Source organism: Sturnus vulgaris, chromosome 14 (genome assembly GCF_052056855.1).
Source record: "Sturnus vulgaris isolate bStuVul1 chromosome 14, bStuVul1.hap1, whole genome shotgun sequence".
NCBI lineage: Eukaryota > Metazoa > Chordata > Aves > Passeriformes > Sturnidae > Sturnus > Sturnus vulgaris.
The window spans coordinates 13,940,145-13,968,080 of NC_142256.1; the positions used below are offsets into that span (position 1 = coordinate 13,940,145).

Below are 27,936 nucleotides of genomic sequence, written 5' to 3' on the forward strand. Positions count from 1 at the left end.
GACGAATTTGTCATATCTTATAACCAGGATAAATCTCTAACAAAATTGTAGGTAGGCTAACAAACACTGGAGGTAAAGACAAAGAGAAAGGTTTGCCTTCTTTATTAGGCTGCTAATCACATCTCTCATTACCTGCATCCTCTTCCAGGAACAGTTCTAAAGGACAGAGTACCCTCACAGGCTAATATCTTTCCTGTATTGATCTGAAAAGCACTTAGGAGAGCAGGTGGCACACACTGAGGAACTGCAGCCTTTTCTGAGCTGAGAATTTCTACTGTAATACTTCAAAACAAATTACATCTTTCATTACAGACAACAGCCCTTAAGAAGACATAATAGATAATACTCTCTATCCAAACATTTCCATGAGAAGGCTGGTGTTTAGTGCTTTCCTCTCATTGTAACAGTGCTCGTACAAACACACTGAAATTCTCCTCCTGCGCTGCTCAGGGATGGCACCAGCACCCTCTGCTGTCACACACAGCCAAGTCCCAGGCACAGGGAATTCCAGAGACAGCTTCCTATATCCCTCACAGTGACATTCTGCAATGAACTCTGCACTTCAACAGTTTATTTTCAGAGACAGTGACTATGTCTAGAAAAAATCACCCAAAATGAGCTTATTAGTTATTTTTACTCATTGAACACCTAAAAACTACACCATGACAACAAGAAATCAGAAGCATGCTAATAGTTACCAGCTTCCATAAATGCAACAATAAATCACTGATCTTTCAACATTTATCTTATAATACCATCTCCTAACCTATCTGTGATTACATGAGACTCAGTTTTTATGTTTTCTCTACGTGCTTTTTGTTCTCTTATTTGCACAGACTTGAAAACGTTAACAGAAATCCAGAATGCAAGTGAATTTCAAATATACATCACATGATTCTCTAATGCTTTCCTTCTTTGTTAAAGCACTCCAAAACTCCTAGAGCAGCTTCTTTGAACACGTGCACACAAGTGTTTTCAAGGCTTCCTATGACCACGAGTGCCTGCCTTCAAACCAACCCTGCACTGAAGGAGCAATAACTCCAGAACAACAGGAGAGCCATCAGCTCTCTCATGATGTTTTAAACTTAGATTTAGAAAAGTTCCTTAGTCTGACCAGCTGTGTTGATCAGTCCTAAGTCCATAAAATCACTTCAAAACAAAATCTATGCAGTTTATCCATGTATAGAGTCAATATTGACCTCTTTTTATTTCTTCCTTAATGAATGAGGGCCATCCGTCCCTCTTGTTTTCCCAGAAATGATCTCGTCACCACTGGCAACAGCATTTAATAGTAAACCCAATAAGGGAATAGAATACAAAAGGGGTTCCTTCAGGACAAGGATTACAAAAACATATATACATACCAAACATAAAAGACAGGAATAATATTAAGATCAAAAGGAAACACAGGGAAAGAGAGATTACAGTATCCATTGCAGTACTTTGGGTGAAGAGTCACAATCCACATGAAGAGAATGAGAAGAGAGTTTGCTAAATATAGAAAGGCTTGTATTTTACAAGTAAGCTTGTGGTGGGATGACAGCTGTACAAAACTTCAGGAATCAAAGCTGAGTATAATTTTTTTACATTACACTCAAAATTTTCAGAGAAATACAAATGTTTCAGTTCTTTGGAAGGGAAGATATGCTTCCTAAAGCACAGAAAAACAAGTTACAAAACAGGCATTGATTACCAAGCCAATGTGAAACTCCTACTCTTTCTGGTGTTAGTCCAGAATAAATAGTATCTATAATTCTGAGCCTTCCTGGGTAATAAGTTTTCACCTATATTAAAAAAAATTAAATTGCAGTCTAGCTCCTAGTTAATACTGTTTCCAAATTGCAAAAGCTACATATTAAATTCAGGTCAAGACTGGAAAATTAAAGTCTTGCTTGAACTGATCTTAAACCAATTTTCTTTGGTTTGCAGTTAATCCTATCAATAGATAATATTTTCCTTTAAAAGTTCCAACCAACTTTTCAGCTAAAAACAGTCCATCCACCTTCAAATTTTGCACCAAGTGTAAACAAAAACTACATAAACGTGCAATTCTGCAAGAAGTGGAAGGACCAGTAAGTGCCACTGTCTCTTAAGCCACCGACATAATTTCACAGAGCTTATTTTTCAAATATTTGCATCCTTCAAAGTCAATAGCAAAACTTTTATGAGTTTGAGTGACTGCAAGGCCAGGCCATGAGAAAATAATCCTGCTCCAGCTGCACATTCTCAGACTGATGTTGAGTTAATGGTTAAAGACTGATGAGACAAGAAAGAAAGCAGATGCCCTTTTTATGACTAACATTAGGTACAACTGACTAAATACACATCCTTATGAACATGGAGAGCAGCATTTCTTGAAAACAAGATGCCACTTTCTAAGGAGCATATTCTCCCTCCAACATACTCTTTAAGAGAGACAATTGGCTGAGGAATCTTGCAAGAAAAAAAAAGCTATTTGTCATAATTAAAGAAAGGAAGGATTTTTTTAGTAGAATGTTTAATTTACCCAGATTTCTAAAGATATAACTAAAAGGAGAGTATATGCTACAGTGTGGTGGTGTTCCAGTGCATGGGAGAGAATGGGTGTGCAGCTCTGGGCCATTCCAGTGAGTAGTATCTGTGAGCACAAGACCAACAGCACTGAGACTTCAAATCACACAAAAGCCAAAATCACTCCAACTCACAATGTGTTCAGATCTTAGAGCTATCACAAAAAACAGATCCATTAACAACCTGGAGCAGAGTCAGGCTGCCCATTGCAGAGCACTAGAGAAAGAAGTGTGATGACATCAATGTCCATGACTCATGGTGCATCAGTGCCCAGTACTGTATCTATTTTAAAGCATTCATTAATTTCTTAGCTCAAAGCCAAACTGTGCAAAATACTGTATGGTCTTTTTAAAAGAACAATTTTCTTTAAAAGAAACTTTTAAAACATATTTGCTAGAGAAATGTTTCCAAAGCCTGAAGCTCCTTAGAACATCACCATCAGATGTGTAAGCATATAAAAATGAATCAAACTTAGTATTTGGTAGTAGGAAATGCTCAGCTTCCTAATACATCAAATTAAGCCCACAATGGCATTTCTTCAGTATGTCTTTATATACAACAGTCTGATCAAAAGTTTTAAGGCTCTTATTTCTCAAAAGAAAAAAAACCAGTCACAGTACAGAAGGGATTAAATGGAGTTAACACAGCTATTGGCAATGCAAAGAAGGATGCTCATGTCATTTGCTATTGTACGATCTGGGGCATTTCACTCCATGCTTTGGCTTTCTTCTTGGCCAGGGACAGCCAGGGCGGTTCAGCAGGACTGCAGGCTGTCATTGGCAGGTTAGAGGAGTGCCTTGCTTCCTTTTCAACAGCAGGAACCACAGATGCTTCCTGAGAAATTGGTCCAACTTTACCTGCCCATGAGAAGATATACATCAGTCATCAGAAGTCCGGAGAGTTAAAAACTCAATTTCTGCCAATAATATTCTTCTCTCAAAAGAAACTGTTTTACAGTCCTAAATGCTTGTGACTCACCAATGAGTCAAAGGAATTATTAATTGGCTATTGCTAGCTCTGGTCCAGCTACAGCAATGGTGAGGATCAGCTATTGCAATAGGAAAATTGATACTAAACAGTGAGTGATGAAAAAAAACATATCTTCTCCTCAATCCAAACAGCAAATGTATAAGCCCAGATAAATGAAGGAAATTTTTTAAAATTCTTCATAGGAAGCATGTGAATACTATTGCCCCAGTTATTTGTCTAATTCATATTCCTGGTTAATTAATTTCTTAATTTTTCAAACCCTTGATTTCTATTAAAGTGCACAGCAAGGAGTTCCACAGGCTAATTCTTCTCTGTGAGAGCAAGAAAATCTAGGAATAAGACTCCTGAGTATGCAGGAAAACAGAAACAAAATAGCTGCAGGATAAGGATTACTCTGGGCTTGCTGTGCAGTTAAAAGTTTATGTTTTCCAGTACTGAAAAGACTTAAAGATTTTTTTTAGTCTTCACTGCCAACACAAATATTGCTCCAGCAATATTATTAAATACTAGGTAGGAATCAAACCACTGCTTTATATACTTTCACTGGTAAGCTGTGATGGTGGGATTCTGATGGTACTAGGGACTCCTCTTGATGCAGCCTAACAGATGCCTGTCAAACTCAGAAAGATAAGATAATACTTGTTTGATGGCTTTGAGTTCCTATTTAGAAAAGGCCTGCTCCATTCACCTTGTTTGAAATTTTTTTAAATTAATGTCTAAGCCATGTCAAGTACAAGAAGCTTGATCTTGCTTGCACTGAAATCAATGGAAAATATCCATCAGCTGCATTAGTCACAGTCCATGAGCAGAGCTGAAGTAGATCCCTATTTTCACTCAGGAGATCTCTGGTCTTTTAAAAGTTCTGTCTGGTTGGTTGATCTTGCAGGAGGCAAATTGTGCTTAAGAACATTGGAGGAAGGATATTGTCCATTAAAGAGGCTGCAGCTCTATATACATGCACAAGAAATTTTCAGAAGTAACTAAGATAAGATAGGAGTTCAAGTCTTATTGAAATTTTAATTTTAAAAGTTAATTTCCACATTTTGGGAGAGAACCTTCTTTGTTATAAGCACAACAACCCAAATAAATAACTCCTCTGGATATTTGCTCTACATCCTTTCTGCCACCAGCACTTTCAACTACACTAAATCCTGGCTGGGCTAATGGGAACAAATCTGAGAAGAGTTTACAATTGGGATTCCAAATTTCTTGTTCATGTGTAGGCAGTGCTGAACATTTCCTAAACAATAGGGCCTGGCTTTCTGAGCAGCAGAAGATAGTTTTCCTTACACATCAGCACTAGTCAGAGCTTCTTGTGATGCTCAAGTTTTGGAATATGCCTATAAATGCATATCTGGAGGCAAGGAAACAGTCATTGGATGTCAGGAAACTCGGCCAATTCCGGGGAAGAGGTAACACACAAAAACTTGTAATTCTGTTGTAAGCACCACAAATTCTAGTAAACAAGTAGCAGAGCAATTTGTGAAGTTCTGGATTTTGACCAAAGGCTGTTGGGCTTCCAAGGCTAGGATAATGCAATGTATAGAAATTCAGAAATCCAGGAAACCAACCTTTCTTCCTTCAGAGGAAGACCTCATCTGAGCAAAAATCTTGGCCTGTTAATATTTCATCTCTCACTATGCACCTAAAACAAGGCTGGCATGTACCAGAATCCTTTTTTAAAGTTATGGTGTTTTAATCACACATGCACACACACAGAATTAGCTGCAACTTATATCAGAGCCTCTGTGTTGGTGCAAACTCCCAAGCCAGTCACCTACTGTGGAAAGGGAGAAAGTTAATTTTGTAGAACCTGTAGATTCAGGTTTATAGCTCTAGCAATAACCACTACAGGGAGCAGCACAGAGGTACTCTCAAATATCTCTAGTACAACAACTCTGGGTGCTGCTGGATTACACAGGGAAATAAAGGGGCCAGGTGCATGGGCTCCCTCTAGACAGCATCTTTTACTGTGTCAGCTACAGGAATCTGCAGTGGAAAAGCCACAGGTCTGACACAGTGGTACACTTCTTATCTACTTAAGCAGTATCTGCAATCAATCAAAAAACAAATAATAATAGCTTACAGCTAGCACAATATGCTTTTACAGCTGAAGAACTGGAGCATGTCTCTGAGGTTTGGCACCACACTGGGTAAGCAGGGAGGGAGGAGCTGCAGCCCAGCAGAAGCCTTGGAAGAGGAAATGTGAGTCACCAAGTGAGTCACACTCTTCCCCTGCATCTTTAATATAAACACAGCTAAGTGCTCAGGAGAGAGGCCATCCAGCCTCTGTGCTCACCTGAGAGTGACACTGACTCTACATAAATTGCTTTGATACATGTTTATTTATTCAACACATCCACCATGGAAACTGCACACTCTCAACATGCAAGCCACGCTCCTCTGCACCTCACTGCTCCTATTGTTAGACAGGATTTCCTAATATCTAAGCTAAACATCCCCTGGTGCATTTAAAGTTCATGCTGGCCATAAAGACTAGGCTTGTTCCCTGAAGAAAATTTAGTTGTCTTTTCTAGACTAAACAACTCCTATCAGTATTTCCTGGCTGGCTGGAGAGCTAGAAGACCTGACCTTTTTTGCTGCTCTCTCTGGACACTCTCCAACTTCAACTGCTATTCTTTAGCACTGGTCTTGGCCAGTAATAAATCACCAGAGTGTTTATATGCCATTTCATGAACTGGCCGTGGAGATAAGAGTTCCTCACTTGCTTTCTCTGCTGAGTGAACCAACCATTATGTTGACTTATTCAAAACCCGTGGTCTGAATAAGCCTTATATAAAATGTGCTGATTACAAAAGTGGTGCCTCTTTTCCCCCATCACCTGCCACCCACACCACTTACTGGTGCCAAATGTAGCCACCATGTAAAGAAAAAGAATACCTGCTGCTGCAGACACACCAGTCTTCATTTGGGTTTTCTTGTCCTGAGAGCTGGAAGGCATATTCTTCTTCAGTGTGTTCTCACTAGCACAGATCTCTTGCTGCAGTGTGAGGAGAGAAGAAAAGAATGCAACTGACTGCCAGCCATGGGCACTCATAAAGCTCACACTGGCAACCTCTCAAGCCTGGCTGTGGAAATGCAGCAAAAGCCAGGCAAGAATGGTTGGGAACATCCTGTAGGAGGGAGGGAGAAGGCAGTGAGGAAGCTAATGCAACTCAAAGCAGCTACATAAATATGCTCTGGGCAATAAGAAAGCTCTGCAAAGGCTCAGGTTTGAGCAGTGCAAAGGAAAATATAGGATGATTCAGCTCTGAAACGAGTCCCTGTGACAGTATAGTCACAGGTGTTTGCTCACTTGCATCAGTTGTCTGTCAGTGTTTTAGAGGCCTGCAAAGCTCTCTTTGAGTAGTGCTCACAACACACCACCCATGAAGAAAATATTGAACAGTTTGCAAAAGTACCCAGGTGACCTGGGGCAGGATTCACAGCCATGCAACATCACTTGGTACTCTACCTCCCCTTGATCCACTTTGGTCAAAGCTTTGTCTTCATCTTTATGTTCTTTGGCAAGAGGATGGTCCTGGAAACCCTTTTGCTTTAGCTTTGCCATGGAGACCCAAGCTGGTTCCGAGGAAGCAGTTTCCAAATATGGAGAGACTTTTTCTACAAGAAAAGCATTTTTGAAGTAAAGAAGGGATTTAGGTCAAGTCAGCCTAAAGCTAGTGCTTCACATTTTAAATCCTTCAGCATCTGTAATACCCTTTGAACATGGTGGAGATCAAATTACCTTCCCTGATGATTTTGTCCTTGGCAATAATTGTTTTTTTCTGGAGTTTTTGACCCAACTGTGCTTCTAAGTCAATGGCAGATATCCAACTGAGATCATTGTGAACTGGATTTTGCCTTTGAAATAACATCCTTCCATTGAAGATTAAATGAGTACTACAATAATGTTTTTTTTATGTACGCAATAAAATACAGGCTTCCTTGTCACTTTTTAAATATTTTAAATTAAATCATTGTTTAAAAAATAATCACACCAAATGCAGCTCCTAGTTAAGGTTTGAGCAGCTGCAGTCTGAATTTTTAACTACAAAACCGCAGCAAGTTTTAAAAATTTGTGTTAAAACTCCAGCTATACACACAAACACCTCGTACCAGAAATGTTTCAGAGGCATTCAAGGTATCATTCTGTTGTTATTCTTGCTAGAACACACCCTTCATTAAGATAAACCAAAAATTCTCTTGGCTGGCCAAATCATCAAGCCAATTAAATTATGATGGTGATGAACTCAAGGCTGAATTTGGTTCTTAGCCAAGAGGACTTTTTTTTGTGCTTCTCTGCCAAGGCTCTTTACATGACCACTGTTTTCTACCAAGTCTGAATATAAATACAGCATAAATACCTGAAGGTTTATAACCATTCTGCTTCTTTACCACTTCTTCTAATCTTGCCTTGGCAGGATTTTTGTCTTCCAGGAGATCTGTTTTTTTAACAACTGATTTTGTGTTGACAGGAGTGCTTGGAGGTGGCTTCCCTGTGCCCATCAGTTTCTGATCCTCCTTGACTGAAGCAGAAGCAGCAATTGGAGCAGCTGAGGGGATCAGCTTTGGGGGCTCTACATGGCTTTCATTCTGGTATTTTAATAAAGATGATGTTCTTCTTAGTCTCACCCCAAATGGGTTCTCAAAGTTCTGTGTTTCATGGCCAGCCCACTCCATAAAAGAATTCAAATGCAGATCTCTGTCCTTACAATCTTGATCAAATCTATCTGAGCTGGTTTTTGCTGATTCCTGCGTAACTGCATCGAAGCGTGTGTGTTCCTTTGTCATTCCTTCAAAGAATTCTGGTCTTATAGGGGATGTTGGAGAACTTCTGGAATAGCAATCTTCCTTTGAATTTGAACCCCCTGAGAGAGACCTTTGCCATGCTGGTGCAATGGTAAATCTGACTGGTTTAGCAGAAGCAGTCTTCAGTGGACTGTTTACATTTTCAGCTGATGATTGATTGCCTTCTGCTGTTTTTCTGTGGGAAGCTGTACTGCTTATCTGGTACTCTTTACTGTCAGCATCAGAAGATATATTACTCCTCAAGCCAGCCAAACTTGAAGAGGCAAGACACCCAATGGAAACTTTTTCAGAAATGGATGTGTTGGTCTGCTGACTGCCTTGGTTATCCTTTGAAACCGGAACAATTTCTGCTTTAAAACATCCTTCCAATTTACTGCAAGGTACCACACAAACTGCTGCTGAGACAGATGCAGCAGTGTCTATTTCTTTTTCTACACTGTCCTTGGATAACTGAAATGCCATGATTTCACAGGTTTCTTTGTCATTTTTTGCCACTGAACTCTTTTCAGACCCCAAAACAGCCACTGTCTTGATGTCAAAACAAGACTCTGAGTCAGGTACTGCAAATTGTGGAGTGCTCGGTGCAGTATCTGAGACAGCATGGTTGGAATGATTCCCAGCTGCACCAAAGCAGAGTTCTTCTTTGCCAGTAAACAGTAGATCCCTCTTTTCCTGGACTTTAATGTTTGAATCCACAGAATTTACTGAGGAACTTTGTGCAACATCTGGCAATACATCCGTGCCCACTGTTTCCACATCACTGCTAACCAAATCAGGTTTGTCTGGAGACACAATAGCTTCTCCTTCAAGCTGTTGCAATTCTGGAAGTGCAGGTACTCCAGCACTGGTACTTTGTGGATGTACTTTTGATTCAGTAGCAGACTCATCTGCAGAGTACAACACTTGTGCACTGTGGTGCTCTTCTAGGTTTTCTGGAGAAGGCTCAGGCCTCAGAAGAAGTGTGGCCTCTTTATAGTGATGGTCCACACCAGGAAGGCATCCATCCTCTTGCAGCAAAGCACAGGGGTCTTCTACCACAAGTGTGGAATCACAAGAGTCAGGGGCAGCATCAGGAGGAGTTTTTACATCTGGTGTCTCCCTAAAACCACCTCCCTTTGCCCAGTGTCCCACCTGGGCTGATAATCCTATATTAAACAGAGGAAAAGAGTGTGCACTTAAAGGTTACAATTCAGGCATCAACTGTGTGCATTCCAGATAGTGCAGTCCTTTAACAAGAATGTCCCATGTCTGGGCACTGATGACTGGTAAATAAGCCTGTTCAGAGTCTATTTAGAAATGAGCTGTCCAAGTGAGAGACTAATAAAGCTTTAGTTTGAACATACCTAAACCAAGGAATGACTGAAAGTCACTGTCTGTTTCAGGTGTACCACAGTAGTTGTGTTCAGTTGTTTCCTGTTGTGATAAATGTGATTTGTGCTAACTAAATTGTAACTATATTAGTAAAATTGTACTCAAATCAATAGAAAATAACTGTTACAAAGCAAAAAAGGAAATAAGTGAGACAAAGCAGATGGAATCTTCCAGATGTTAGAAGGGAGTAGTAGAAAGATGTGAGTTTAACAAGCAACATTTGGAAATAGAAAGTTTTGACCTTGAAATGGGCCAAAATGGGATGATTCCAGGCATGGGACTCAATTAAAGTCTTGTTATGGAAAACATCTGCTCAGTCACACAGTGCACCTGCGCTACCTGCAGGTCACACCTCGGTCACTGAGGAAGACGACGAGCCTTCATCGGAAATAAGACCCTCAAAAGGATGAGAGACCCCCTAACCCATTAGTAGAGCATGTGCCGTACACACAGTGATGTAGATTTTAGGAATAGAAACCAGAAGGAGTTTTCTAGAAACTTCTGTAGCCTACAGTATATAAGTGGGATTGTTAGCCTGGATGCTTTGGTACGTGAGGAATGGGAGCCACTCCCTGTACCCCTGGTCAGTTTTGCTTATGCTTTATACGAACCTCAATTACACTAAATTACTTACTGACAAATTTTGTATATTCTTAAATATATGCACTTTGATTGTTTCATCTCCAATACTTTAATTGTCATCTCCAATACTTTGAATGTATTCATTTTGTTACTATTAAAAATTTACTATTAAATTTAATCTTGTTGCTTGATAAATTGGACAAATAGAACGTCATTCATAGCACTGTGCATAGCCTTAGTTGTTAGACTACTAGCCAGATTTCCCTAGACATTTCTGCATGTGTGTGCCTAGAAAAGCCATCTCCAATGACCAGGAAAATTCTCCCTGGGTGAGTGGCAAAAGAAGATCCAGTAAACAGAAGCAATCAGAGTCACCTGACCTACACAACATATAATGCCAAGGTTAAGGTTTTTCTGAGTGCCAAGGAACTCAGTTTCACATTCATGGAGGTCCAGCCAGCTGTGTAGGACAGGTGCTTCTGAGCATGGTGCTTTCACCTCATGTATTTTTTAATGCTGCCCTTAAAGTTCACCACTTCAGCATCACTTTGTTGAGCGTACTTGACTTTTTCCATCACAACAACTTAGCAGTCAGGACTGGTTTATTGTTATAGAACCCAAAGACGCCTAGTTTGAAAGGACTTACAATCCAAACAGGTCCTGTCAGTGTTATGCAGAAGAGTTCAAGCACCCAAAGTAGCAATACCTATGTCTTCATTACCTTCCCAGTCGCTTTTATGTTTGTCACTCTCAAGTAATTCTGTTGAATTTCCCTTCCTATCTGGAGTTGCAGGAAGAGATGCTTCATTTTCCAGCCGTTCCACCTGATGAAGTAAAGATTCTTTAATTAAAGAATCATGCCCAAAAATTGTGCTTTATACATATGTATTTCTATGAATATTCAAATTATAGACACAAAACCTCCGTCTTGTAATTTACCAACACTGGGTAATGTACTATTCCAGTTGAGAACTAGATTTGTAAAAATAGACTTAGGCCTCTTTAAAACTCACATTTAGCGTTTCAAACACCAGAATTGTGTTTTACAAATGAAGCATAACCCACAATTTTTGGCTAAATCATGAAAACCAAAAATTGCACTTTTCTTCCGTTTCCATGATATTGAAGTTTTCTGAGTCTTTTTTGGTTGGTTGGTTGGTGCAAAAGAGGTGTTTTCCCTTCTTCCAATGGAAGAAGTAAATGAACATGGATAGGAAAGAAAAAAAGAAATTAAAATATTTTAAATACTAATTAAAAACTCACACTCACTTCCTTCTGCTCAGTGATTCTTTTCCAGAAAAAACCTACCTGGAGGGGGAGCTGATGCTTGCTGGTAAAGCCTTTCTGTTTGCGAGGGTTGATGGCAATCCTGTGCCTGGCTGCTGAGGTGTCCAGGCAGCCAAGGGGGCTGGCAGGGATGGTAAAATCAACAGGAAGGAAGCTGCTGCCTCCTGAGATGGGGGTCCCCTGAGTGGCAGAGGATAAGGGACTGATGGGCCTGGAGGAAGCTCCAGAAGGTATCTGCAAAACAGAAATAGAATGCTGCAGATATTTTGCTTTACTTCCCCACATCTCTGGAACATTTCCTTTGTTAGCTCATTCCATTTCAGAAGACTGAAACTGCTGCACACAAATCCTCATTTTAAAAGGCATTCCTAAAGCCATCTCTGCAGAGAGATTACTCCATTCTGTTCAAGTGCCCCTACCACAGAAGGAGAAATACCTGTCCCTGCCGCAGTGAGAGCCTCGGCTCGTCCCCGCCCCAGTTCTGATCTGCAAACACCTTTGCACTTTATGCACACACCAGCAGGAGACACTGCTGCCCTTTGTACAGCTGCCTTTTCATCCCAGTAACGTGACCCAGTGCAGAAATGCATTATTAAAAAGCCACAGAAATAGCACGGACACTTGCTCCTCATTATCTCTAAGAAAGCTCCCATAGCCACTTTTCTCTTTCAATATCCAAAATAAAATAAAATAAAATAAAATAAAATAATCAGGAAAATCAAAATCTTCTCAGTATATCAGAACCCTCTTCCAGACCGTGATGTGGATCTCATCCTCACAGCAATGCTGCTCTGGGGAGCTGAACAGCAGTAACCTTAGATTGTGCAATCAAAATAAAGAGTTTACAGAAATGTTTGTAGAAAGCCCCTAAACATGAAGTTTGAGTGGGTTTGCTGTTGTTTTGAAATGCAGACCAAACTTTCTCAAACACTTGCAAAATATCACAGATGTGCCAATGACACAGATGTGTCATTCATAAAGCTGGGTGACACACAGCCATTGCACTGTGCCTGGCATTCACAATTTAGTTTTGTTTAAGCTTAGGATATAACACAGCATTTCAAACATGTATGCTGATGAAGCTTTAAAGATCATGAAAACATCTTCACATCTCATCTACAAAAACTATCAAAGTACATCAAAAAATATCACCTCTGCAATTTTTTCCTATCTGGTCAAGGACTGTGTTGCTCTGAGAGCAGAACTTGCTGCTTCTCATGGTCATTTATCATCCAAAGAAAATTGCAAATTAAAACACACCCTTTCCTGTGGAATACCTGCCATCAGGAAAGGTTGCTCCTGCAATCATTTCCCATGATAAGAGAGATGTAGGACATTGCTCACAAGCCACTGCTGATGAGAAGGTGTGATTATTTGGTATGGGGGCCCTGGGACATGGGAGCAGAATTGAAGAGCTTTCCCTGGTCCAATTTTTTGTGTAACTTTATAGATTCATACCGTGTCACAGAGCTGCCTCTATGCTGTTCACACAGGCCACTTTCCAGTAGATTTCTGCCTGTCTTTATTTCTGATTCAAATCCCTGAGAGGTGCATTTTAAATACCATTTGCCTCACTCTGGACTTTTAAAGAACTGTTTCCTAGGATACATTGTACACAGAATAAATTTTAAAAAATAAAATTACTGCACTGGCTCCATATAGACTCCACATTTGCCATCTCAGGGAATTTTATTAGCAGGAAAAGGAGCTATTTACCTGTTCATCTTCACTGTCTGTCCCGCCTAAACTCAAAGAGCTATGACGCTGAACAGGGTTGGAGGACTGTGGGATAAAATGAGGAAGAGGGTAAGTGAAGGGAAGTATCACACTGAATTATCTTGAGCTGGATATCCAGTGCTAATTATGAGAAAACACAAAAGGAAAAATGAAGGAAGGGTCACTGGGTCCCTGCCTTACACAGTAGGTTTAATCTCTTCATTGGTATCAAACATAAAGTAGGGGAGACTTCTCCTGCATTGAGATATGCCAGGAAGGTTGACCACAGGAAGCCATATACTTCATAAAGTTATTTTGGGTTGTTGTTTTAAAATCATCAGATTTACAAATTCTCACAAGTTCACTGAAGTCTAAAATCATGCATTTGCTAATGATAGAGGTCAGAGTCCTGGTCTACATATAAGCATGGAAAATTGCACCCAGAAAGGGTACTTGTAGGGTCAATTTCTAGGTATACCTCAGTGAAAAGTCCACAAATCATCTAGGTAATTTCTTCTGGTTCTAACTGATCTGTACCATCATGTTTTATCACAAGCAAACAAAATGGTCTTCCCCTTCTCTAGGCAGATTTTATATTTTCTGTATGGATGGTCACTAAGGTGCAATGACAATTTTACCTTGTTTGGCGAATCTGTCAGAACTTCATGAAGGGTTGAAATTTCAGGAGGGCTTCTAGGTAAACCATCATCTTCAGAAACAGCACCTGCATCTTCCAGCTTTTTCCCAGTTATAACAAGAGGAGGTGATCCAAGCCGGACATTCTGCTGCAGCTGAAGCTGTGGTTGAAATATAGAACATGAACTTTCAATGGAACAATTTAAAATAGATGTTCTGGACATTGTAACCCAGATGCTCCTATTAGGTATGCAGATTCTTTTAGTGAACAGAAAAACTTGAAGTAAGAGATCATTTATAGAAATGAGCCATTAATAAAATTTTATCCGGCTACGTTCATCGAGGACCCATCATTAAAACTGGTGTTGGTATAAAATTAAAACCAAAATTGGTTTTATTCAGTAATTTACCAAAAGAAGACAAGAATTTCACCATTCCAGAAAATTTACTACAGCTTAACTCCATCTAAATTAAAAACTTTCACAATTCTAGATTTAATTCTTTAGTCATATAAATATAAGTATGTAGTCACACAAAGCATTGCCAGTCAGCATTCCCAATCCCAGGTTTATGTAGTCACCTTTCCCTTATAAAGCTCTTCAAATCTGAGAGCTTGTTACAACCCTCTCCAAGACAAGTAGCTGAGTCATTATTTTTATACAATATCAAATTAATTTCATTTCTGGTCCACCCTAATGAATTGCTTGTTAATTTTCCCCACCATCACATCCTGGTTCTGTCTACAGCAGGAGTGGTAACAGCAGCTAGGAAAAACTTTGTTTGTAAAGGAGTATGGGGATTCTTTTCCAGGATTGCACAAAAGAATGCTCTGGCAGGCCCTGACCCTAGAAAAATACAACAAAGCCTGCAAACTCACAAGCAGCCAGATGTTTCTTCAAACTAAAAATGTTCAGATCTCAGGAAACACTCTTACTAAAATTCTTGGCTTAAGTCTGTCAGCTGTTGCAAAGCTGGAATAGAAACAAGGTCTGAACACAAACTTGTCCTTCAACTGAAAACATCTCAACAGAATATTCCCAAGATAAACATGCAGACTTATTTCTTCTCTTTCTTTGCTTATTAAACCACAATGGGTAATTCTAAGCCTAGTTTTGCATTTTCCTGCAGTCTGTGCATTCATTTACACTTCTGTAAAATAGACCTAAATAACTGCAATTCTTACTCAGCAAGATTCATTTGTAATTTTATTCCTATACATCTAGCTGCCACACATGGTAACACAATGTCTAGAATATCATTCCCCCAGTTCAAACAGCTTTCTTTTGCAATTTATGGGCAATATATTGCAATACTGTGATATATGGGCAACACAAGGCATACAATGTAAGTGTGCACTTAATGGGAAGGAAAAGACAGAAAGTCAATTTTGCTTTGGTCTCTTTTCACAACTTCCTGCCTTAGATTTATTAAATTTATTACATGCAGACAGCACAGTCGTGTGGGGGAAACTGAATTTGCAATCTTTCTTCTACTGACAGAAGTTAACTTACATTGCTAAGAAAGTAACTGCTTTTATTAGTGCTTGGCTTTTATTCTGACAAGAGTCAAGCCCACCAAAAAAGCCTGTCTGTTAGAGCTACAGAAATAGTGCTGGCAGTATTACATTACTGTGCAGGATGAGGAGAGGGCATAGTGGACTTCAAACAGCATGAAAAGAGCTTTTCCTCCATCAATGTTCTGGAATATACAAATATGATTTCTTCTGCTACTCCTTTTGTTATATAAAAAAAAGCTTTGCCTATTTTTCAGTCTTAGAGAGGAACAAGTCCCTCTGTGCATCTTCTGTTACTTAACATGTGACTCAACTGTCTATTGCAACATGAAGCTCACACTGAGTAAAGGAAGAATTTCAATGACCTTTGGCTCCTTTATCAACCATTTGTACTCAGTCTTTGGAAAAACCTTAAACTTTTATCTAAGTGTTCCAAGCTGGGCAGTTAGTGAAATGCAATTAATAAAATCAACAGTTCATAAGGGAGCTGTCAAGGAAGGTTCAGTATTGCCTTGGAAGAAGGAAATGACCCAGCAGAATACAGTATCTTTTGCTGGCAGAGATCAAAAGTATAATTATATAAATAAAGCTGTCAGAGCATCCTGACATATCCATCATCCCACACACTTACACAGCCTCTGGTACTACCATGTATAGTGAAAACATCTGAGCCAGAACTGCCAAAAAGAGTAACACAATAATATTTAAAGAATAACAGTGTAAGGGACACACAACAGTCTAAATAAATAGCCTTAACCCAAAAGCAGTAGCTATGAAATACAGAATATAAATTCCATTGAAGAGGACACACGTAATAAGGAAAGTTTCCAAGAGTTCACAAACTGGATTCACATCACACACTATGAGATCTAGGGAAGGCTGAAACCATCAGGACTGCTCAAAAACTCAGATTCCAAGAGGCAGAAGAAATCCAAAAATAGCAAATTTGGCTTTAGACACTTCAACCAGCAAAATCCTAAGGCACGAGGCAAAGGAATGAAGCAACAGACTTTCCTGGGAGACAGCTGACAAAAAGCAGCACTACTGAGGAGGGGAGGATGTTCTCACCTGCAAAGTTTTCACTCTTCCAGGTATGTTTTCCTGAGACAAGACATCACCTGTCACATTTCCTGGTGCAGACTCAAAAATGAAGACGCTGTCATGGGACAAGGCTTTGTTTCCCATGCTACCCTTGGGCCTGGAAAGGAAGGAAGGACAAGTGGTCAGTGCACTGGGAACATTCCTCACACCACCAGGGCAGAAGGATGATAAAGAGGCCAGAGTGGGATGCATCATGCTTCATTTCAGATCCATGCATGTTTAAGATAGTCACTGTTTGTTTCTTTTATACTCTGAAGGGAGGAGAAACATATTTGATCAAATGCAGCTGTCCCTTTGCAATGCACTCAGCATCTGCATTGAACACACAGGTCAGTGTGCAGGCTAGAGAGGGAGTCCAGCATGATTAGGTCCAAGGTTAGGAGTTAGGTGGATGCAAACCACCCTAAGAAAGGTCTACAGAGCAGAAGGGGACAACAGGGGTCCCCTGTGCTCCTTTGGTGACAGTGTGCCTAGCATGGGATATTCAGGATACAACTTCTGCAGCCTGGTGTGTGTCACACCTGCCAAAGATGGTGGATTGTTTCTTCCCTTCTTGCAAATGTGGGCAGAAAATTTAGCTTTGATATATTAACAAACTTGATTGAAATCCTCTCGTGTCCAGCAATAAAACCAGTTGCATTCACCCATATCCTAAATATGATCAGATCCCAACTGTACTAAAAAACGTAGATGGGCCAAGTGTCCATGGCTACAGTTACAGACCTATCCATGGCCGGGGTAAAGTGCCTAGGTAAGATATTCCTGCTCTGTTTCTGTGCTCGTTGGATGTTCAGCCCAGTGAAGCAATGATGAGTTCCCACAACAGCAGTTAATTGAGTTGTAATTAACTGAGATTGATTGGGCTCGGGCTATTAAGTTATGCAGAGCAAATTTTGCACTTGAGTAGCACAACAAGGAAGGCTCCAAATCATTTATTAACCAAGTTCCATCAGCATAGGTAGGTACTATTTATATAATACTTTGTCCAAAAGACAACAAGGATAGCCTCTATCAGGATTTCATCCCAGTCTTGAACTGGAAAACATCATAGAATATTCACTTATTCTTGGCCATGAGACTATTAACAAATAAAAATTACAAGGATTCCTTGGCTCAGATGCTGCACAGGTAATGCTTTGCCTCTGAAAGTTTGACTCTGGGGAACAGAGGAAGACTAGGAACACAATTTTGACAAGAAAAACTCAGTATGTCAAAGCTCTTCTGCAAGGAAATCAAATAGAAGAGGCCTCTGCTATTTGCCTAACCATAGATTCTCTCTTTATATAGAAGAAAGCCGGGAAAGACTGGATTTTTTTAAAGTAAATACTATGTAAAAAACCCCAACAAATTACTCTTTTTCCTCCTGCATCCCCCTTCATTACATCTCCAGAGACACCTCCTCTAGCTGCTGCACTAACCCTTCCACTGCCCCAAAGGTGTAGTCAGTCACTCTACAGTTATACACAGCCTCACATAGGGCAAAATAAATTTTCTCTAAGTTTATGTTGTGTTGAAGGCAATCAGAGCTGTTTCTCTCACAGCACAAGTCACAGTTTGTGTTTCCTCTCATTACACACGATGGTTAATGTCTGTGTTAGTCTACAGGACAGCAGCTCTACACACAAGCAAGGCACTTGCCTTATTTCATCATTAGTGAAGCCATTCCTTCCTTTTGTGTTTGATTTTATAGTTCTTTTCAGCATAAGAGGTACTCCATATGGGCAACATATAGTTTTGCTGCATTAAGAAGAACAGTCATGCAGCATTTATTTACTGTAATGTATATTCACTATTAGTTGGCATATTTTATTTATTGCAAAGGCTGCATGTGCATTAGGATGTATTTCTGTCTTTCTCTCTCTGCATATGTATCATATCTGTTTGCAAGAGAATTACTGTATTTTCTTCTAGCAGTCACCAAAAAAGTATAGGATTAATTACACAATTAACTGCAGCTTTAGTACAGATCTGTCTTTTATGTGCAAATCTCCATTCCTCTGTAATTCCAGGCAGTATATATATACTTATTTATTTATATTTATTTTTATATTTACATTTATATTTATTTATGCTGAAGCTAAAGATGCACTAACTAAAGCCCAGATGTTTCAGGCACTGTATGTCCACACTGATTTCCCTGTACAAATGCTCAATTTATTTATGTGTATCAGCATTCAAACTTCCCACCAAACACGAGGAAATGATGAGACTCTACAGGCAGCCACACGGCTCCTAAACTTATCATGGCTTGCCCAATCTTCCCTTTCTTGTTGCTGCAACCCTATTCCTTTTATTAGTGTTTGAAGCAAGGGGATGAACAGTGATGGTAACTGGTGAATGATCTCTCCCTGTCCTTATCTTGATCCACAAAGCTTTTAATTAACTTTTCTTTCCCATGTGCAGCTGAGGACAGGAGTGACAGAGCTTTAGTGGGCACCTGGTGTCCAGCAGGGTCAGCCTACCACACATGGTTTAAGGAAAAAAGAAGAAAAAAGAAAACCAGTGATTCTGCCTAAAGAACAAGCAAACAGCAGCATTGTTCTGGAATTGGGTTTTATATTCTGCATTCCAGAAATTGCAAAGCTCAGGTTCCTGCTATAAAGCCTTCAAAAGATGTATTTCCAGTGGTTTTCAGGATCAGGTTTTATAAAGGATTATGTAGTTCAGTCTCTTTAGGTACTTATAAAGTATGTTTATGCAGAGTCTGTGACAGGGTTTTCAAGTAACACAAACATATCCCTAAGCTTTTTGGATAGTCCCTCTTATCCTATCTCCAAGGGGAAAAAAAAAAAAAAAAGAAGGGTTTTACTCACTTCCTGATCTCTGATCTTGCAAAACAATTCATAATCACTGGAGGATAGAACTGAGTTAAACAGCAGTTGGACTTGAAATACTTGGTTAAGGGCAAGAGAAAGAGTTCTCACCCACGGTGCCTCTGGAGCAGACAGCTGATTTTAAGGCAGATCCCTCTTGTGGGTTTATTGGGCAAGCTCAGATGTTCCTAAGCTTTTTGGACTGGGCTGACTCTAATTTGCCTTGCCCCAGGAGACTGGTTGTGTGGTCACTTAATCTGTTGCTGTTATGCTAACAAACAAAATAAATAGATTATTATTTCATTCCCAAATCATTTCCACAATACACAGAGCAAATGGAGAAAGATGGGGCAAGGAGAAACAAGGACTCATGAGAAAGTATTATCTACAAGTTTTCCACCAAAGAAATGCAGTGTCCAGCTCCACCAAATGCCTCATTTGATGATAAAAAGCATCTGGCAGCAGTGCTGATCTCAGCATGTCCCACTCCAGTCACCTGTTCATGCCCTCTGCTTGTGTCACCTCCATCCAATGTCTCGTCTCCTCCAGCAAAACTCTGCAAACCATTGGGCACAGCCAGTGTTTTGTCACATTTTTGGTGTGCTGGCCTCACAACCCAAGGCCCAGAGCAATCCAGAGAGAGGTGGCTAACAGGGGAGGATGAGGAGGGTGGGGAGCTGGAGAACAGCCAAATTACAGGGTACCTGATAGCATTCCATGACACCCCTGGAAGGAGACATGACCATGCTCAGAGGGCCATTCCAGGCCAGTCAGTCAGAGATTTGCCACAGAGGTGTTGTGTAGTTTGATGATGTAAAGATTATTAGTGAAGCAATGTTTGCAGTGCAAGCTGGTAGCTTGTATTACACTGACTGAGAAAGGGACATAATTCTGGACTAACACCATTCAGAGAGCTGGGAAATGCCTCTTTTAAGGACTTGCAAACCTCACTTACATGCATAGCCCTCCAGGGGTGGCTGACACAAAACCAGGGGCCTTCAGTTGTTATCTGTGCCTAAAGGGCTAGGTAAGAAAGTTAAGGAAGCAATCACACACTGATATTAGCCCAGAAATCTTTTCTCTTTACTGCAGCCATGACAGAGGGCATCACTGATGCTGAAAAACAACCACACAGCTTCACATTTCTCTGTCCTAGCAGTATTCAGTCATCATCCTCTTCGTGTAAAGTTGCTGCTGATCAGACCTTCCTAGATAGATTTCAAACACTAAAAACAATCAAAGCAATCTGGGCTATCTGCACTCTTAGACGAAGAGGTTGGATCACCCCTGCCCCTGGCTGCCCTCCCCCTCCTTTCCAGGCTGATTCTTCAAGCACTAGCAAAGAGAGAGGAAATTCCTGGAATTCCTTCATCAGCATTAGGGCTTGTTTTGCACGAATTTGGACAGAGGTTGCTCCTAAGGGGCCAACTCATGCATTCATCCTACTGCTGTGAGAGGTCCACTTTTATTTATTTTCCTTCCCTGCCAGCTTACCCAGCCTCCCTCGGTGAATGAAGTGCAGTAGTGTTGAGCACAGTGATGCTGACATCGCTGCTGGACTGGCAAGGTTTTAAATTACTCTCTCCCCTGGGAGGTGGAGGTTCTTTCCTTTTCTTCTTGGCAAAGAAGTTCTTGAAAGTCTGAAATTTGGATTTTTTCTTTCCTGCAAAATGAAAAAAAATGAAAATTTTTGAAAGTTGGTGGTATTGCTTAGCTTGGGTAATGTTACCTCTTAAATTCTGGAGGAAGCCTCAAAGCTAGAGCAGCCCATTCAGTTTCAGTTAGCTCCTTTGTAAATAATTCAGTGCTGGAGTCCAGTGAAAGGTGAAGCTTCAATTCTTACATTTGGTTCCTATAAAGCAACACTGGCATTAGGCTGACAAGAGTGGTGCCTACCTAGATTCTAGTCTATGCAAAAATATACTTTATACAGAGAATGCATCTATCTACAACTAAACAGTGATCACACTTGGTATATTTTCAATAAAAATTGCTGTAATTGTCTTTAGCTATTAATGTTCTTTACTTAGTTTGGTTTAGTTCTGCTTACTCTTTATTAAGTGCTCTAAGGAGACAACACCTGAAGGACATTCAAGGTTGGCAAAAAGACTGTAACTGGAAAAAAGAATTAATAAATTCCAAATCCAAAGTATCTGTTTAATGTTAAAAAACTGTCCCAAAATAAAAGCAACAACTCCTCCAGGGCCAAAGAAGCAAAATTAACTTAAGACATTGTCTTGCAGGACACGAAAGTCCCAAACACAGCAGCCCTAAGATCACAAGTGGAAAACTGTTAATTTGGTTTCAGATTTTCCATAGTCCAAATAAAAATACAAAAAGAACAAAAAACAAACAAACAAACAAACAAAACCACCATGAAACATCACTGATCTTTCATTTTTAGTAAGATCTAAGATACTTCAATATTCTTATGTGTATTTTCTTTCAGCACATAAGTACTGCACTTTGTCCCTGACCCTTACACTGAGGGATCACTTTGAGTGGTTTGGGCCAAGCCATTGTGCTAAGACCCCTGTGATTGACTTCAATACATACTCAGAGCAATAACATCATTGCATATCTGAGCCAGCTTCATTGTTCAATCAATACTTTACAGCAATTGACATAATACATGCCCACAGCTGGAGGATTCCTTCATAAGCAAGGCATTATTTCAACACAATTATTGTCTTCTCCCAGCAATGATTTAGTTGGCCATGCTCTGTCTCACCGTGTGCCCTGGACGTGCAGGGATCTCTGCCAAAGGGCCTTATCTGGGCTGAAACTGTGCCACCACACAGCTGCATCAGACAGTGGCCACTTTGAGAAATAAACAATGATCCTGAGATCTGCTCCCCCTGTCTCCTCCCTGCTCCCCAGCCCAGTGCCAGCACCACGTGTCAGGACACACAAGGATGCTGCCACAGTGTCCAGCACAGCCTGGTGACACAGCCACCCCCGTGCAGAGCCACCAAAGACCTGCACCTTGCTTCCCAAGTGACCTGGGCTGTTTCTGAGACCAAAGCATCTTTCAAACCATATAAAGTGAACTCTCACTGGAGCCCCACTCATCTCAATAACAATGGGATGTGGCTGCCCTTAGGGAGGGTTTATCAGTGGAAGGCCTTTTTATCTTCTACTGCTGCTTATCAGGCAATAAGTGAATGAGACAGCCACAGAAAACACACAGGTTGTATTGCTGTGGCCCAGACCACAGAGCTAATCCCAAGGGTTTGGGATTTGTTAAGAATCCCACAGGGCTCAATGGGTTTCCTGCTGCACCCATAGCAAGAACTGGCAAGAGAAGACAGGTCACACAGCAAGCACACAGAGCCTCTCAAGTCAAACAGGCATGATGAGTGCTTCAGTCTTTAGAAACACATCCTGACCATTCCTGTCTTTCATATCAGCAGCTAGGCAATGTGTATGGTATTCTTCCAGGAAACTTGTCAAAGCTGGTCTGGCTTATCATAGATAGGCAAAACAAAAGTTTAACAAGTTCAATGAAAGCAGTTCCCCAGAATCATCAATTCTGCAATGCCTGCTAACACAGCCAATGACTCAAAGAACAAAAAGGCAAACTTAGAGGCAGGCAGAGCTCTGCAACTCAAAATATATCTAAATGAGAAACAAGGACTTGTACATTGGTCATGTACACTGGTGAACTGTCATTTGTGCAGACAGAAGCAAGCTGGATTCTAGTGCAGGCATTATTGACGAGCTTAATTAAATGCTTGTGTTTCCAGAGAACCAGGAGAGTGTTAAAAAAACCAAACAAAACTAAAACCACACCAAAAAACCCACCACACAATAACAAAAAAAGCGATTCTAAGATGTTTGAGAGAAGCAGACATAAGAATTGCCACAAAAGCAAACATTGCCAAGGTATTACTCCAAATACTTGTCTAGCTCAGAAGTGATGCTAACTTTAGAATGAGGGCTACAGAAAGGGTTTCCAAACACTGCCAATGAACAACACCCAGCTGGCATGGGACAACACTTGTATCATTGTGCAACAGAGAGTATCTGATGGAGACACATCAGTTACTTCAGTGCCTCCTCTAGACTCTAATTTATTTCTGATGTGCAGGGTAATCCCCTCCAGCAGTGACTCCTCTTCAGCCATGCTTTGCTCAGCTGCAAACATTCAGTTGCCTCAGATGAATGAGAAGACATCCCCCAAGTTTCCCTGTAGTTCCAGAGACTGGCACTTGCCATATTATTATATGAAAAAAGATAAAATCACTACTAGACACTCAGTGCTGGATGTAGATGAAAACTGTGGAACTGTTCTATGTGAGAGCACTTAGCAAAAACGACATGGTTCAGAAAGACAATGCTCTTGTTTGTTCCCTGCTGTGAACAGTTGTGCTCTGGTTTTGCACACCACGAAAGGGATGCCACTTTTAAGCTAAAGGTGCCTACTCTCAGTGCACTGTGAAGCAGTCCAACACAACACTAAATTGGCAGAATGCTCAATGATACTTAACAAATAAAATACAAAAGGACCTTAATACTGGGGGAAAAAATCTTTGCATAACAAAAATCCAAGCTCAAATAACTATGCCTATTTCCCCTTCATCCACTAATGATTTTTGAAATCTTATGGTTGCCTATCTCCAGTTTTACGGCATTAAAAATAAAATACTAAATTTCCAGGTTACCGCCCTAAAAAGGAAAATCCTTCCCAAAAATTAGTTGCTTATGCTATAGTTTTAGCCAACTATAACAGAAAAGAAACAGGAATAAGCATTTCACTTCCTCTGTAAAGTTTGGGTATTCTGTATTTTTTTCTGCATGTGTACTGCCTATTTCATTGTGTCTCCTGTGCACAGAGAGAATTAACTCAGGACTTTCTACTCTTTGAATAGTTCTTCCCTATAACAAGATAGAAAAAGATGCTTCTTCCAGTGCAAAAATTGAAACTCAAAAAGCATAGGGAATATCTGATTTGGGAGGCCAATAATCATATTTAAATTAAGCCATTCATTTGAGGATCTTCTATGGTCCCTGACTTCCTAGGGTGCAGTCAGGACATATTTTCTTTTTTGCCCTCAAATCCAAGGACTAGATAGCTTCGACATTAAAAACACCAGAAAAAAAAAATCACAACTCATAGACAAGATTCTCAGAAAATGTCACGATTCTAGCTTCATAAAAAGTATCAGATATTGGCAGACAGGCAATAAAATCATGGAATTCAGTAGCACTAACTTTGGGTGCTGATAGTTTTTGGACAGCAGCCTGGTTCCTGCCACAAAGGAGGAGCAGCATGCACTGGAGGCCTTGTATTACAGACAATAAGACAAACCTCAATAAATCAGTCTGGACTGTGAAGAGTGGGGATTTTAGCCTCCTAGAGCCTTTACATCATGAGCTATTTATGAAGAGGGAGAGGTGAGGCAATCCTCCACTACATTGGAAGTAAACAGAAGATTCTAAAATAACTTTATCCAGGTCCAGCCAAGAGTCTCTTGAACTTCTTGGCAACAGCACAGCAGCCTTTAACTATTTAATATTTTGTTCATTTAGAGTCAGAAATATTCCTGGTGGATTTAGAGCCAACACTTCAGATCATGAGCCATCTTCTGCTGTTCCTATCACCCGGGTCAGAATTTAATCTCTTTTCTGAATCCTCTAGTGAACCCGAGTACAAAATTTTCATGCACGGGCTTTACATAATCTTACCAGTTTGCTGGGATAGCACTAGACTGTGTGACAAACTAGATTATAAATCTAAAAAACCAGAGAGTGCTGAGCATCTATCATTATACTTTCTTCACCTCTATCCATCTGCCAGGCAGAGTTCAACTAACAGTCTCTTTGCCATTTGCTTATCTCTTCTAACAATATTTTGATAGTAGCAAATATATTTCTAAAGGACGAAGCAAGATGACCTTTGAAACATAAACATTTAAGATGATTGCAAAACATTAGCCAAAGAAAAGAGGGAAAAATGAAGTGGTGTGACAGCCACTTCTCCAGAGATGCTTCAGACATGATGCTATTCCTCATATTCCAACCAGCAAAGGGGTTATCCTTTAATGTAGACAAGTATCTGGCATAAGTAAGATATTTTTCTTTCTTGCCTATTACTCCATCCCCTCACACTTTTTGCATCAGACCATGCCACCAGATTAAAGAATAAGTAACAAATGGCTGCCTGTGGCCAGAAGCAGAGAAAGGAAGAGGCTGCTGGGGGTACTGATACAGCTCCCACAGACAGAGGCTCGCTAACAGGCTCAGCTCCCTCCTCTGCAGGATCTATCAACACAGGCACAACAATCAGCCCTTCGAGCTCTAACATCCTGCTTTTAAAATCCAAGCTAGAATCAAAAGGAATATCCTCCAACAGGATACATTGCTCCAGTATTGCACATTAAAACATCTTTTCCATAATACTGACAGCTGACAAAGACACACAGAATTTTCTTTACACTACAAAAGAAGCCCCAGAAAAACCGAAAAAACAACATTGCAAAGCAGGTCACTACAAACCTGACTAATTGAAGAAAATAAATCTTCCAAATCAGCTATGCATTCAGAGAACAACTGCTTACCTGTGCACACTTCAACTGTGTCTCCAGTTTCAGGTGATGGTGTGACCTCTGTGGGTCTCGTAGCCATTATATAGTCACTGAAACAGAGATGAAAGCATCAGTTAAATTTTAGTCCATCTCCCCAGCATGAAGAAAGAACACAGCTGAATCCTTTCTAAAACTACATGCCCAAATGGTTATCACAAATATGCCTTGCACACTTTTTGCACTTTGGCCATGGAACTTTTTATTTTTTCAGTGACACTTATTTCTCCAGCCACAACTAACAATCCTAACAAGTCTAATCATTGCCAGCACCTCTCTTGTTAGGAGACCAGAATCAAAGCTTGCTTTCAGGAAAAATGTCATTACACTTGCTCAGCAAATACTATAATGCTTCCCAGTCTTAGAATAATGAACCTTTGCTAGAGAGTGACAGCTCCACACTAGTGTAAAAACATAAGTGCTCAGCTGCACAGGGTTCATACATTAGAGTCCTCACAGCAGGCACCAGTCTAGTCTGTCATCATTATTAAAACCAGTTAAGCATCAGCACTGAAACATCATTCCAGGCTATGCTACATTTGTGGAAACCAATAGATCAAATTTATTTTGGATCCAGTGCAATCAGCTTTTAACCACAAGCTCTGAAACCTTATCGCCAGCAGGGCTATTGATCAACCAAATTAGCTGATGGCATCATCTTCCTCCCTGATGAAAACAGAAGTTCAGCCTAGTTTTAAGATCATTCAGTGTTAACTGGCTGCACTTTGTATTTTCCAAAGGGGTGTCTGTCACAGACAAAGGAATGAAGCAGCAGACCACAAGAGTTACAGTACAAATGTCAAACAACAATGGAAATGTGACAGTTTAGCAGGGCAGCTCATAAATACTGTCCTTCGTAATGGAAGATACTTCAGTGATACTTTTGTATAATTAGAGGTTCCCATATGCTGTTAGGACTCAAAGACTAAGAATCTTTACAACCAAATCCTGCTCCTTTTACATAGATCACATCTAACAATTTTCCACATTTAGGTGGTGTAAAAATACAGCCAAGTCAAGTATCTCAAAAGCAAGCAAGACTGTAATTCTATAGTAATTTGGCCAATCACTAAACTCTTCCATTTCTTCTGTATCACACATATTCTAAAATCTGTCATGCCCAACTGCAATGGGACCTTTCTATGAGCCCACATCCTCAGACAGCCTTAAAAGATAAGGTGTACAAACTCAGAGGCAGAGGTGTCTGTCAGAGAAAAGAAAGGAGCAGCTCATGGAGGCAAAACAGGAAAAGCTCTGGTGAAAAGAGAGGCCATGGAGCTCAGCATTCCCTGCACTGGCCACACAGCCATGTAAACTCTGGGGAGGAATCAGGGAGGTATAAAAGAGAAGCAAAGTGCAGTCAAACAGATCCCCTGTGAGCACTGAGACAGGAGAGCATTAGCACAATGTAGTCCCAAATAATCTCATTTGAATTCGTTAAAAAAAAGTGAAAAAGTCATTGCAATAATCAGGACTAATTACACCTTTCCTGAGATGCACTGAGGTTGTTCTTGAAACAATTGTCAGACAATATTGACAAGCAATAAAAAAGATTTCTAGGTTTCCTTCTGGTTGATCATAACCATTCAACTTTTATCCTTTTTTCCCCTTGTCTCATCAATTATCTATGAAAATGTCTGGATTTCCTACATACTTCCTTTAAAGCAGTCATCAGTAGACTTTCTTATAGACTCTATATTAAAAATAAGTTTGGTTCAAATTTTTCCTCTCAACTTTATACATCATACATACTGTGTTAGATTTTTCTGAGGTAAAGGGAAATGCATTTGAAATAAAATATTGAGAAAGCATTCAATAAATTTACAAGGACAAACTGACAAGTCTCCAGACTTGAGCTTATTTTCACAGAATGTGAGTGGACCTGGCATTTGGCTCATCTAAACCTCTAACTTCTGCTTTACCCACCCTCAATTAAACCAAAGCAAGAGAAAATTGATGCTTTTAGATTCAGCTTTATTTG

The 27,936-nt window shown here is 40.1% G+C and overlaps 1 protein-coding gene across 2 annotated transcripts in view; it reads right to left on the reverse strand.

Annotated features, from left to right (window-relative positions):
- Positions 1-615: 615 nt before the first annotated feature.
- Positions 616-27,936, reverse strand: part of KIAA1210 (KIAA1210 ortholog) — a 41,128-nt gene continuing 13,807 nt past the window's right edge. For both annotated transcript variants that reach the window (XM_014886931.2, XM_014886949.2), the window contains exons 2-12: positions 25,932-26,008; positions 20,866-21,034; positions 16,526-16,655; positions 13,947-14,105; positions 13,309-13,374; positions 11,614-11,826; positions 11,027-11,129; positions 7,908-9,497; positions 7,016-7,164; positions 6,442-6,541; positions 616-3,407 (exon numbers count right to left, since the gene is read on the reverse strand). In XM_014886931.2, coding sequence (XP_014742417.2) covers positions 3,235-3,407; positions 6,442-6,541; positions 7,016-7,164; positions 7,908-9,497; positions 11,027-11,129; positions 11,614-11,826; positions 13,309-13,374; positions 13,947-14,105; positions 16,526-16,655; positions 20,866-21,034; positions 25,932-26,008 — 2,929 coding nt within the window. In that variant the 3' untranslated portion in view covers positions 616-3,234. The remainder of the gene's footprint in view (positions 3,408-6,441; positions 6,542-7,015; positions 7,165-7,907; positions 9,498-11,026; positions 11,130-11,613; positions 11,827-13,308; positions 13,375-13,946; positions 14,106-16,525; positions 16,656-20,865; positions 21,035-25,931; positions 26,009-27,936) is intronic.